Source organism: Rana temporaria, chromosome 3 (assembly GCF_905171775.1).
Source record: "Rana temporaria chromosome 3, aRanTem1.1, whole genome shotgun sequence".
Lineage (NCBI taxonomy): Eukaryota > Metazoa > Chordata > Amphibia > Anura > Ranidae > Rana > Rana temporaria.
Genome location: NC_053491.1, coordinates 42,602,870 through 42,617,057, shown reverse-complemented (window position 1 = coordinate 42,617,057; position 14,188 = coordinate 42,602,870). Strand labels below are relative to the sequence as shown.

Genomic DNA, 14,188 nt, shown 5'->3' with positions numbered 1-14,188 from the left:
AAAAAAAATGTAAACATTTTAAAGAGTGGCATGCGTCGCAATGGGCTTAACCCCTGCTAATCCAGCACATTTTACAAAGCTGCTGAATTCCTGAAGTTGAGTATTGCAAGTAATCTCTGCTCTGTTTAAAATGCCTAAGCATGTACTTTGAATGCGAAGAAATGGGGGGGCTAATTGCCATTGCATGGGGGAAAAAAAATTCAGGGGGCCCCACTTTTTTGTTTTCCAGAGTTCAGCTTCAAAAGAATATGGCAAGATCCTTCTTTGCAGTGGGGCTGAATTGCAAGAGTTAACACCAAGTTTATGCTAGGGAACTGCATACAGCTGTTTCACTTATAGTTGATCCTCCACTCCCCCCAGGCTCCTTTGCTGCAAGTCCAGTCCCTGCAGCCTCCTCTCCCCTGCACTCTGGTGGTCTAAGGTTCTCAGAGGTCTTCAAGACCCATGCCCATAGCCCTGCATTAGACATGAGGAGCCGAAGGAAAGTCTTCTGTCGGAAATGGGGGGGGGGGGGGGAGCACAGTTTTCTGGGGGGAGTGGAGGATTAGGTAATTAAAACGGATTTTCTTGTCCCCTACGCTAAATGTTCAGGCAACCCTTGCACTTTGGGGGCTGCCCCACTGCAACGGAGGACTCTTTCATTTTATGGAGTTCAGCTTTAAAAAAAAAGGTTTAAAGTTGAATTACAAATATAGATATTTTTACATAGTTACATCGGACCAGCTTGGACCAATATAAGTATGTATGTGCCATACCTGTTGGATCCATGTGGAAGCTGTTGTCGTAGACACCACTACTACAGTGATTGCCGCCAGCTTCCGGGTCCTATGCTGAGCGGCTGCCCTGCTGCTTAGTGACCGCGGAGGGTTGCTCGCTTGGCACGGACGCCATTTAGAGAAGACATTTACAATTTCTGTTAAACCTGCTAAAAAATGTGATAAATCAGCCTGTCTTTATAATCTCTCGGGTTAGTTATTAGGAGATATTAAGTCTTGTCCCCCCCATAGTATATTGTGCTTATATGTATGGTTACTGGAATGGAAACCAGGGTTTTTCTTAGATTGGGAGAGGAAAATATTATATATATATATAACAATCTTATCTACATCAGTACTTTTCTCATTTTCCTTTGGCAATACTTATTACCTTCCACATTTTCCTTTACCAAGACCTATAGGAAACCTCTTTAGATCCCCCGGTCTTTTATACTTGACTTTATACTTTAACATTCAGTAAAGGTATGAGCACCTTAAAGGGTTAAGTGCTCAGTGTTTTTCTAGAATACGTTATACTTCTTTAACTCGCAGCTCCAGAGAGCCACGCAAATTCTCCCAAGCCCTGCATCACCCCAACTCTGACATTAACAGAAATCCAGCCTATAACCTATTGATAGATATCGCATTGAAGTCATTTGAGTTTGGGGAGAAAATATGGTGGTGTGGTGCTGGAAGGGTAAAGTCACTGTCTCTTTTTAGACATAAAAAAAGAACCTTTTCCTACACTCTCAGCACTGGAGAAGGGGCCAAAATAGGGGACAGAAAATACATTTACCCATTAAATGATAGTGGCTGAAACGTGTCATTTTTTCCCCCCAGTTGCATCAGAGCATATCTAAACCCCAAAAACAAATATATAATTAATTGCAGTTTACTAGTCCTTAGATGTAGTGACTAGAATAGATTATTATTATTTTTTTAAACTTGGTAATCCTGCACACTTCCGGATCCTGGATGGCTACGCTCACCCCCTCCATTGTATCTATAAAGGAAGCTAAGGCTGGACTTTAAACATGCCTGCCTTTGTTGAGGGCGGGAGGTAATAGGATCTGTAGCTTACATAAGAAAGATAACATTGCTTTTGCTTTCTGTTCAGGTTATAGGAAGTAATAAAGACATTGCATTTCTGACAAAATCAACAGTTATTTTCTGTACTTGATGGGCCAGATCCACAAAGATCTGCCTATCTTTAGGCAGGCGTAGCGTATCTCAAATACACTACGCCGCCGTAACTTAGAGCGTAGTTTCCGTATCCAGAAAGAATTTGCGCCATAAGTTACGGCGGCGTAGTGTAAATGTGTCGGCGTAAGGGCGCGCAATTCAAATGACTAAGATGTGGGCATGTTTTATGTTAATTCATCTTGACCCCACGTAAATGACGTTTTTTTTGAACGGCGCATGCGCCGTCCGTGGGGGTATCCCTGTGCGCATGCTCGAAATCACGTCGCAAATAGTCAATGCTTTCGACGTGAACGTAATTTACGCAAAGCCCTATTCGCGAACGTTTTACGCAAACAACGGAAAATTCTACGCTGTCCTGACGTCCATACTTAACATTGCGTATGCCTCATAGACCCAGGGGTAACGTTACGCTGAAAAAAGCCTTACGTAAACGACGTAAAAAAATGCCCTGGGCGGACGTACGTTTGAGGATCGGCGTATCTAGCTAATTTGTATACTCTACGCGTAAATCAACGGAAGCGCCACCTATCGGCCAGCGTAAATATGCACCCAAGATCCGACGGCGTACTAAGACGTACGTCAGTCGGATCGAGCCCACATTTAGTCGTATCTTGTTTTGTGGATACAAAACAAAGATACGACGGGGCATCGTAGAACTTTCGCGGCGTATCAATAGATACGCCGGCGTAAGTTCTTTGTGGATCTGGCCCGATGTTTTTAGCCTGAAAATGAGAGCTAATGCAACCAACGTAGCCTATTGGCTACAATATATTACATTGATCTTCCTAGGTTTAACTATCCTTTAAGACCTGGGCTACAAATCGGAATCTTTGTAATACTGCGTCCCACTCCTAGCACACACTGTTCAATACATTCATTTAGACAATTTTAGCTGTTTCTAGCTGGAAAAAATAGAATTATTGTACTACTCATAAAATCCTTTTTTTTTCCTTTTTCGAATCCATTGAGAGACACATGAATTGTTATAATTCTTAGACTGTCAGGTTATAAGACCACCTACAGGAAGGATACTGGTCTCTGGCAACAAAAATGAGTTGCCTCCAGGGCCGGATTTACATCTCAGGAGCCTATGGGCAGAGAATTCTGAAGCCCCACCACAGTAAGACCGACTTCTTTTTTTGCTTGATAAATTACTGCAAAGGTCTAGGAAAGCACAACTTCAGTAAAAAAACGTGTTGCCCCACAGTTAGAAACACCTCCCAAGGAACACATTTATCCCCTTGATCACCCCCTAGTGTTAACCCGGTCCCTGCCAGTGACATTTACACAGTGATAAGTGCATTTTTATAGCACTGATCGCTGTATAAATGTCAATGTCCCAAAAAAGTGTCCGATCCGTCTGCCACAATGTTGCATTCCCCCCAAAAAAAAAATCGCAGATCGTCGCCATTTCTAGTAAAAAAAAAAGCCATAAATTCATCCCCTATTTTGTAGACGCTATAACTTTTGCGCAAACCAATCAATATTAGCTTATTGTAGAATACATATTGGCCTAAACTGATGAAGAAATTATTTTTTTAAATGGTGGTGGTGGGGGATATTTATTAAAGCAAAAAGTTAAATATATATATATTTTTTCAAAAATTGTCGATTTTTTTTGTTTAATAGCGCAAAAAAAAAAGAAGCATGCAGAGGTGATCAAATACCACCAAATGAAAAGCTCTATTTGTGGGGAAAATAGGATATAAATTTTGTTTGAGTACAACGGCACACTACCGCAAAATTGTCAGTTAAAGCGACGCAGTGTCGTATCGCAAAAAAATGGCCTGGTCATTAAAGTGGAGGTTCACCCGAAAAGTTAATTTTTAACATTAGATTGATGCTCATTTTGTCAAGGGGAATTGGGTAGTTTTTTTAAAATCGAACTAGTACTTACCGTTTTAGAGAGCGATCTTCTCCGCCGCTTCCGGGTATGGGCTGCGGGACTGGGCGTTCCTATGAGACAGGCTTCCGACAGGCTTCCGACGGTCGCATACATCGCGTCACGATTTCCCGAAAGTAGCCGAACGTCGGTGTGTAGGCGCCGTATAGAGCTGCACCGATGTTCGGCTTCTTTCGGCTACTCGTGACACGATGTATGCGACCGTCGGAAGCCTGTCAATCAAATAGGAACGCCCAGTCCCGAAGACCATACCCGGAAGCGGCGGAGAAGATCGCTTTCTAAAACGTTAAGTACTGCTTCGATTTTAAAAAAAACTACCCGATTCCCCTTGACAAAATGAGCATCAATCTAATGTTAAAAACATTTTTTCGGGTGAACTCCCGCTTTAAGGGGGAAAATATTCCGGTCTGCAAGTGGTTAAATCAGGTTTGGTCTCCATCCAAAGACTACATCAATCACATTGCAGGTGGAAAAACAGATGGGAAGAATGTTTTCCAGCCAAAACCAGGATGCTGGAATGAGACCAGCAGCTATCAAGGATCAGGAAAGCTACATGCTCCCGACAAGGATTTCAGGGCTGTCAAAGACAGAACACCAGCATAACACTATCACAAAACTGTACTCGTTGGCAGAGTGGAGAGTCTTCCAGGATTTAACTTGTCAGACACAAATCTATCAGCAGTTGTTCATTGCAGAGACACAGGAGACACATTCATTCTCCTGAGGACACAAGCAAAAAACTAGGGCAAGATGGTTGGGTCATCCTATGCTCGCCAACAGCTTTTATTTTCCCACTGTCCATTTCTCCTGTAGGCATCAGTATAACCCGACAGTCTAAGAATTCCTGTGTCCCTAAGGCTGCATTCACACCTAGGCGTATTGTCGCCTGTAGCGCAACGCTATTGCAGCCTGCAATACGCTGGAGGGGTGATTTTACATTGTCGGCTATGGAGATGGTTCACATCTCCACGCCGAACGGCGAAACGCCTGAAGATCAAAACAAGTCCCGGACCTTTTTTTCAGGCGGCTTTCGGCCATAGCCGACAATGTTGATCACCCCTCCTGTGTATGTTACCGCGGCGTATTTTACCGCGGCAAATCGCGGGACAAAACGCCGCAATTTGTCGCGGCAAATCGCGGTTCAGGTGTGAATGCAGCCTAAATGGACAAGAAAGAAAATGTATTTTTAAGAAGAGCATACTGATATTTTGGTGTAATAACAGGAGGCTGCTCTCATGTACATAGTGAGGCAGAGAGCAGGAGAGGTAGAATACGCGTTGTATGTATCTATAGATTTCCCACCCAATGCCGTTTATAAAGGATCCTCCTCACATGGAGTACATTAGTCCTCCAATAAGATGGAACGTTGTGGACATTCTTGGATCAGGTGCATTTCTGCCAAGGAGGATTCATTTAATTTCCATTCACTGAAATGAGAGCCTGTTCTTGGAAATTCCCGATGTGTAACACACAAGTCTTTGATACCGGAGCCGAGTTAATGGACCAGGTCTCTTTCAGGTTGCTGAATTCGATTTCAGATAAGAACAGTAAAATCAAATAGTATGCATCAAACACAAACATTTATAATGCCAGTGCATAAAACTACTGAAAACACAAAATACAGTCTTTTATGTGGTCCTAAAAAGGCCTACAATGAATTCTCCAACGTCCAACGAAATGAAGGCAAATAGGCATGTATTAGCCAAAGTCACAGAAGTCTATTACGTTGTCAGACCTCGAGAGACCATGTGACAGTCTGCTCTGTATAAGTTATCACTATTCTAAGGCATGGTCCCTGCTGACAGTACAACGCTTTTCATTAAACGGCCGAACGCAAAAAAACATTCATTAGAAAAAAAATAAAAAATCTCCCGCCAAGCTGGAAATTCCTTCAGATATGGGATATTGTTCTGGAACTACAAGACATTGTAATAGACCATTTCTTTAAGGGACTGATCAGTCGGTGAATTGTTATCTTCAGTCACATTGTCCGCTTCACTGTATTCATAAGAATTCTCTTCGTAATCTTCCACCTCTTGCTGGCTGTCCATGTCATTACCCTCAGTATCTGGGAGTTCCATCATGTGATCTGAAATGGAATTATTTAAAAGTTAGAAAAAGAAAAAGTAAACCCAACAGTCACTGAATACTGTGGGACCATCGCCATGGAAGTAAATGCAGTTATACATGACCGGTCAATTTATTTTCTAAATGGGTTCCTTTAAGCTAGTGCATTGTTGGTTCACTTACCTTTTCCTTCCATTTCCCTTCTAAATGTTTTTTTTCTTTGTTTTGTCTGAATTTCTCACTTCCTGTTCCTCTTCAGTAAGCTGTTCTGGCTGACTAAACACGGCTCGGATGATGGTGGAAAGCTTACCGAGGAGAAACAGGAAGTGAGAAATTCAGACAAAGAAAAAACATTTAGAAGGGAAATCAAAGGAAAAGGTAAGTGATCCAACAATGCACTAGCTCAGTGGTCATCAACCCTGCCCTACAGGGCCCACTAACAGGCCAGGTTTTATGTATTACCTTGGGGAGATGCAGTCTAGAATACTGCAATCACTGAGCAGCAAATTATATCACCTGTGATGTATTTCAGTTATCTTGCAAACCTGGCCTGTTAGTGGGCCCTGTAGGGCAGGGTTGATGACCACTGCACTAGCTTACAGGAACCTATTTAGAAAATAAAACACAAAACCTTTACAACCCCTTTAATCACTTTACGCCCAGGCAATTGACAAAAGACGGCCACAAGGTGGCTCTCAATTGCCGGGAGGACGTCTATGGACGTCCTCCGCTCCTCCGGCCACTGGGGGGCTCGCGCGCGCTCCCGCGGCATCACTGAAGTGCCGATGCGCGTGCCTGGCGGCCGCGACGTCCGCCGAGCACCAGCGATCGGCGGATACACGGACAAGGATGTGGATCTGTGTGTGTAAACACAGAGATCCACGTCCTGTCAGGGAGAAGAGACCGATGCTGTGTCCCTTGTACATAGGGACACAGCATCGGTCACCTCCCCCAGTCAGTCCCCCTTCACACACAGTTAGAAACACTCCCAGTTTACACATTTAACCCCTTCCTCACCCCCTAGTGTTAACCCCTTCCCTGCCAGTCACATTTATACAGTAATTAGTGCATTTTTATAGCACTGATCGCTGTATAAATGTGAATGGTCCCAAAATTGTGTCAAAAGTGTCTGATATGTCCGCCGTAATGTCGCAGTTCCAATAAAAATCGCAGATCGCCGCCATTACTAGTAAAAAAAAAAAAAAAAAAAAAAATTCTGTCCCCTATTTTGCTGGCGCTATAACTTTTGTGCAAACCAGTTTTTAACAAAAATATGTAGAAGAATACGTATCGACCTAAACTGAGAAAAACATTTTTTTTTTTTTTTTTTAAACTGGAATATTTATTATAGCAAAAAGTAAAAAATATTTAATTTTTTTTTTTAATTGTTGCTCTTTTTGTTTATAGCGCAAAGAATAAAAACCGCAGGAGGTGATCAAATACCACCAAAAGAAAGCTCTATTTGTGGGAAAAAAAGGACGTCAATTTTGTTTGGGAGCCACGTCACACAACCGCGCAATTGTCAGTTAAAGCGACGCCGTCCTGGAAGCTGAAATTCCGCCTGGGCGCGAAGGGGGTTTATGTGCCCAGTAAGCAAGTGGTTAATCTCCATTATACATGATCAGTCAAACAGGTTATCCGATGTTTACTTTCTGTAAATTAGTTTTAGTGCCAAATTTACCAGCCGTGTGCAGAGGAAAGAGCTATGGCTTACTTCTAATTAAACAGAGAAATTGAGGTGTTGGCCATAATCCAATATGTATTACAATGATCTTCATTTCCTCCATATCATCCCAAATCAAGTCCAGAGGAGCTTCAATATCCTTCATGAGAGTGCTACTGACATAAACCCAGAAAGGATGGATTAATCCTCACCCAAGGAATGGGTCCAATCATGTTTGTTTCTTATATCCACTAAGAAAACACTTTGGTTACAGGCCTACAAAACTTAAAGGGGTTGTAAAGGTAAAAGTTTTTTTGCCTTAATGCATCCTATGCAGAACAGCAAAGCCCCCCTCCCCCCCCTGAGCCCCCGTTTTACTTACCTCACCGTTCGAAAGTCCCGGGTGCGTGCTTGTCATCCTGTTCGGTTCCCAGCCTGGCCGGTGATTGGCTAGGCGGGGCGGATTGATAGTAGCGCTGGCGCTGCTGTCAATCACAGCGGATGACGCGGCGCACCGGGGGGCGGGGCCGAGTGATACAGTCGGCCGCTATGGCCGCCGCTGTATCACGGGAGGGCGCTCGCAAAATCTTTCCACCATGCGAGCTCACTCGCATGAAGGTGGAAAGCTTTTGCGAGGCGGAGCCGAGACAGCTGCCGAGGGACCCCAGAAGACACGGATCAGGGCCAAAAACGAGCTGCACAGTGGAGGTAAGTATAACATGTTTGTTTTTTAAAAAAAAAATTCTGCCTATAGTGTTCCTTTAAAAGGAGAAGTAAGGCCAAAGTTCTCTGGCCCTACTTCTTCTGTGGGTCACAGAAGTGCACTTTGTTCTGCACTCCTGTGACCCGTATTCAGCGAACAGTTGGCTAAAGTCCGCCGACATCTGTCATCTGCCGGTCCAGGCTCTAGAGAGATCCCGACTTTAATGTCAGAATCCACCTAGATGACTGATCCAGCAGCTGGCTCAGCCTCCTAGCACAGCTGAGAGTCTGAGCCAGCTACTACCACCCTTTTCACAGCCCAGCGGAGCACTCAGAGCACAGAGCAGTGACTGACAGTCACCGCTCTCTGAAGACTGAGAGCTCTTTGATCGCTTGGTTCTCGGTTCCTGATCAGTGCTCTCAGCCATAGGCAGAAAGTGCTGATTGTTGTGTTCTGGTGGGGGGGCCGTCCCCCTGTCAGAACACAACAGCTCAGAGGGGGGAGATCTCTGTACTAACGTTGGACTGGAGCCGACATTGGGTTGAACGAAAAAAATAATAACTCATAGTGTGTACCAAGCTTTAGTTAACCAGAAAACAGGAATTCATGCCTGCATGAGTGATCTATTTTATGTACTTTCTTTGCATTTGTCAACAATCCACTCACCTTGATTTTCTAAAGTGATATCCATTACTCCATGTTTTACTTTCATGTGGCGACTGAGGTTGCCTTTCAGATTGAACTTACTGGAACAATAGGGACATTTAAAGGGCTTGTATCCAGCATGGAGGTGCATGTGGCCCAGCAGGTTGTACATTCGGTTGAAAGATTTCCCACAAACCTATATAACAAAATAATACAAGTAGATGAACAATATATTCAAAGTCTTCTAAGGTTATGCACCATTCATTGCTACAATCCTGGAACAAATACAACATATGGCATCACAGCGATACTGTACGAATTCAGAAAACAAAAAGTAAAGCCATATTTTAATGTGTTTTCACATTACCTACAAAAATGTATATAGCCTATCTATATATCTTGAATCATAGAATTACATTTCAGAATACATCAATTTTACATACTGGAAAAGCACAAGCTACACTGGGACTATCATTTGGGAATGACAAAGGGGTTTTTATGTGCCCATCGCAGCCCAACAGATTTTGGTGTCAACCATTACTGAACTCACCAGTTTTCCAGGACTTCCTACTATGTCAATGTCATTATCTTTTAATAGATGATCTGTTTTTTTTTTATTATTATTATTGGGTTATGTAGAGGTAATGGGAACACTGACACTCTTGTTCAGATTGAAACAAGTCCAGGGGATACTATAGAATTGTAATACCTTAGATAATAAAATGTAGAATCTAGCTGTGCGTTTTGACCATCTCCCCGCTGACAATTATAAAGCTTAGAATAGTCCTTAGGTTCACAGGGGGTACTAGTAAGGGCAGAGAGTGTACTGTATACCTTGCATTTGAATGGCTTGACAGGGGAGTGCACTATCATATGGGTCTTCAATGTTTGCTTCTGTACAAACGTCTTAAAGCAGATGTGGCACTGGAATGGGCGGACACTGGCATGGATCAGCATGTGGCGCTTCATGTTGGCATGCAGAGTAAATTCCCGTCCACATACCTCGCACTTAAACTCCTTCACTCCCTGGAACAAAAGAAAGGAGACAAATATTATCACACAACCCAAACAATTTAAAAGATATAGTGCAATCAAAAATATATGATACAAAAAAAGATACAAACGTAGTTAAAGGGATGTTCCACTCATTTTTAATGTTTATTAAAAGTCAGAAGCTACAAAAAGTGTAGCTGCTGGCTTTTAATAAACAGACACTTACCTGCTCCACGTTCCAGCGATGCGCCGGCCAGGGCTCCGCTCTGCTCCCCCCCTCTCTGGCCGGCGTCTTTATTCTAAGTGTGGGCACCCAGCCGTGACAGCTTTCGGCTTCACGGCCGGGCACCCACTGCGCATGCGCGAGCGGCGCTGCGCCATTTGATTGGACAGGCGATCGCCTGGGACCTGTCACGTGTCCTAGGCGATCGCCTACAGGTAGGGGCTGCCAAAAGGCGATTAGACTATTCGCCTTTGCAGCCCCTCGGCGGAAGGAGGAAGTGGGACAGGAAGTCCCACTCCTCCTGAAGCCCCCACTCCCCCCCCCAAAAAATGACATGCCAAATGTGGCATGTAAGGGGGTGAGGAGTGGGATAAGCGAGGGTGGAACTCCGTTTTAACAGTGGAAAGCCTTTTGTTGTTGATCTGCAGACCTTTAAAAATGACTATACACACACACAACTATTTATATATATATATATATATATATATATATATATATATATATATATATATATATATATATATATATATATATATATAATATATATATATATATATATATATATACACACGCACGCACACACGTCACACACAACGTCATTTCGCGCAAAGCACGGCGGGAAATTTCAAAACGGAGCATGCGCAGTACGTTCGGCGCGGGAACGCGCCTAATTTAAATGATCCATGCCCCATTTGAATTAGGCGGGCTTGCGCCGAAGGGATTTACGATACGTCACCGCAACTTTACAGGCAAGTGCTTTGTGAATCAAGCACTTGCCCGTAAAACTTGCGACGGTGTAACGTAAACGCGATACGTTACGCCGCCGTAAATGTCTGTGAATCTGGCCCAATATTTGTATCGTGAATATTGTCCAATACATATTGTTCATTGTATTTAATGCAATGTATAACCCAATTTGTGCAAAATCTATACGCATTGGCAGCCTGGATTTGGAGGGACATTTGGGCACCTCTTGCCAGCAATATTTCTTGTGTACATTTTCTAAGATTATATGCAAATGTAGTAACCCGAATCCATTCCACAGCTGGGTTTTGGGACCCCCCCCCCCCCTCTTGGGTTTTTTAGACTTTTAGATTTAAATGACATTTTAATGTTTCTAATAAAACATATCTTGGGATTTTAACATCTGTCTCCTGCTTGTTGTGCCTTACAAGTCTGTTATCTTTTGGAACATCGAGTTCCGTATTTTTTTTCTTTTGAGTTTTGGATGTGAGAGTTTATCATCTCTGGATGAAATAGCCATAGTCCGACGGTGGAACGAGTCGTCTGGTTTTCGCTTGTTGCATCAACTATGTTGTACAGGTCAGGACATGTTTTTGGACTTTTCTGACACCACCAGCTGGTGAGGGGGACTGGAAGGGAACCTTGAGTGTGTAATTCCCCAAAATCACACATAGATTGCACACTGAGTGTGACTGGTGATACTCAGAGCTTTTTTTCTCAGAAAATAGGTGCGGGAACTCAACCACGACCCCGTTCAAATTTCACAAAACAGTAGAAGGGTCTTAAAGGGGCAATAAATACCAGAATTGCATTACATACAGAGTGCAGAGTTTAGGGGGTTACACACAGAGTGCAGAGCTGTCACTTGTAAACACAAAAACTGGACTTCTGTGTTTACAAGTGATCGTGGTGAGCAGGCCCCCCCAAGAGTCTGAGCCAGAGATGGTGGAACCGAGTTCCCCGAAGTTCCCCCTGAAAAAAAGCCCTGGTGATACTGCAAAGCACAATGCTGCCAACCTAATATGCTTCCAGGCCCCGAGACCAGGTGGGAGAGCATGTTTGGGCAGTCTAAAAATGGAAAACCTATCAGTGAGATTGATGTTGCTTCTTCATGGTAAAATGGGCAGACAGATATCATAGGAAACAGCAAAGCTACAATATTGAATAGTGGAATCACTGTGAAGAAGGCTCAGATCTATACCAATACCTAAACAGAATTACAGTATATTAAGGCGTTTATAATAGTTCATACTTATGTATGTCAAGGATGTACCAAGTAGACTGGCTGAAGTTCAACTTTAAACCCCCAGCTCGTGGCACATGAAAAGTTATCCCTTGCAGTGTGGCTGTGCCTGCAATGCAGGGGTTAATTGCTTGTTTGTGCTTATGGGAACGATAAAAGGAAGTATACGTAGCCAACCCTCTATTCCTCCGCGCAACTAGACCGGTCCCCGCAGCTTCTGCAACACCAAGCTCCAGTGGTCTAAGGTCCTGATGTCACTTCCATAGCCCTGCATTGGAAATGATGACGTCGTGGGACCGTCCACTGCCAGAGCATGGAGAGCATGGGCAGTTTCTTCCGTCTCCTAGACAAAATTAGCCATTACCCTTGGAGTGCAGGTTCAGTCCTACTGCAAAGGGATCATTTTTCTCTGCCCAGAGTGGCGGTTCACCCAAAAACTCAATTTTTAACATTAGATTGAGGCTCATTTTGTGAAGCAGAATGGGGTGTTTTTTTTTTAAATCGAAGCAGTACTTTTTTGAGATAGACCTTCTCCGCCGCTTCCGGCTATGGGCTGCGGGACTAGGCGTTCCTATTTGATTGACAGGCTTCCGACGGTCGCATACAGCGCGTCACGATTTTCCGAAAGTAGCCGAACGTCGGTGCGCAGGCGCCGTATAGAGCCGCACCGACGTTCGGCTTCTTTCGGCTACTCGTGACGTGATGTATGCGACCGTCGGAAGCCTGTCAATCAAATAGGAACGCCCAACGTGTATGTGGTTGGTGCAGTGGTATGGTTTATTTCTGCCTGAATTTGTACTGGAATGTTTTTTCTTTTGATTGTAGCCTCGGTGCATGTTTGTTTTTACTTGTGCTTCAATAAACTTTTTTCTGGATAAAAAAAAAAATAGGAACGCCCAGTCCCGAAGACCATACCCGGAAGCGGCGGAGAAGATCGCTCTCTAAAACGATAAGTACTGCTTCGATTTAAAATAAAACACCCGATTCCCCTTCACAAAATGAGCATCAATCTAATGTTAAAAATTGTTTTTCGGGTGAACTCCCGCTTTAACTTTCTCATAGAAGACATGGAAAACGATCTCCGTGTTAAAAACTGAAAATTGTTTCTTGCTGCCAGACTCATGAAAATGGGTAATATCCATCCAGAAAATACACCATAAACACCAACTGGCAAAGCAATTCATGGTAAAATGATTATCATTTATTGATTGGATATTCTGTAGATTTTGTTGCAATATATTTTCTCATGAGATGTAAATAACTGAAGAAAGGACTTAATATCTTTGTTATAAATTCTTTACAAAATTAAGCGTACAAGTCTCCTGGGCTCTATAAACGGAGATAATCAGATGTAAATCTTGGGAGCCGTCACATTGCCATTATGGGATCAGGATGGCATTGTTTTGCCCTCTTAAGGCAAACTGAACTGTGCCTCTTATTAGTTTTCTGTAAAGTCCTCCACATTATTAGGGGGTTTAATATTTTAAAGTCTGGCGTTTATAGGATTTCTGTGCGATTTGTTTTCCCCGACTCCATCTGTGACTGCCTAGGTCCACAGCACATTTCCTATCCAGCTTGAAAAACATTTACCTTCCACTCTGAGGCTCCCCTGTCACGTGCTCCGTGACTGTGCCCACAGGACTTGCGGACTCTATGTCCGCCGGCTGTCCCGCGATTGTGTCACGGAGCTGCAGAACAGAGGGATGCCTGTGTAAACAAGGCATTTCCCTGTTCTGCCTAGCGACAGGACACTAATCTACTGCTCCCTGTCATTGGGAGCAGTGATCAGTGTTGTGTCACATGTAGCCCAGCCCCCTTACAGCTAGAATCACTCCCTAGGACACTCTTAACCCCTTCCTTGCCCCCTACTGGTTAACCCCTTCCCTTCTAGTGTCATTTACAGAGTAATCAGTGCATTTTTATAGCACTGATCACTGTATAAATAACAATGGTCCCAAAAATAGCATCAAAAGTGTCCAATATGTCCGCCATATTGTTGCAATTACGATAAAAATTGCAGATCACCGACATTTCTAATTTAAAAAA

At 43.4% G+C, this 14,188-nt stretch overlaps 1 protein-coding gene across 1 annotated transcript in view; it reads right to left on the bottom strand.

The window, feature by feature from the left end:
* Positions 1 to 5,419: 5,419 nt before the first annotated feature.
* The window catches only part of ZNF710 (zinc finger protein 710), a 168,122-nt gene continuing 159,353 nt past the window's right edge, over positions 5,420 to 14,188 (bottom strand). Inside the window, exons 4-6 of the mRNA XM_040342458.1 lie at positions 9,774 to 9,965; positions 8,961 to 9,135; positions 5,420 to 5,950 (exon numbers count right to left, since the gene is read on the bottom strand). Of these exons, the coding sequence (XP_040198392.1) occupies positions 5,778 to 5,950; positions 8,961 to 9,135; positions 9,774 to 9,965 (540 nt within the window). The 3' untranslated portion in view covers positions 5,420 to 5,777. The remainder of the gene's footprint in view (positions 5,951 to 8,960; positions 9,136 to 9,773; positions 9,966 to 14,188) is intronic.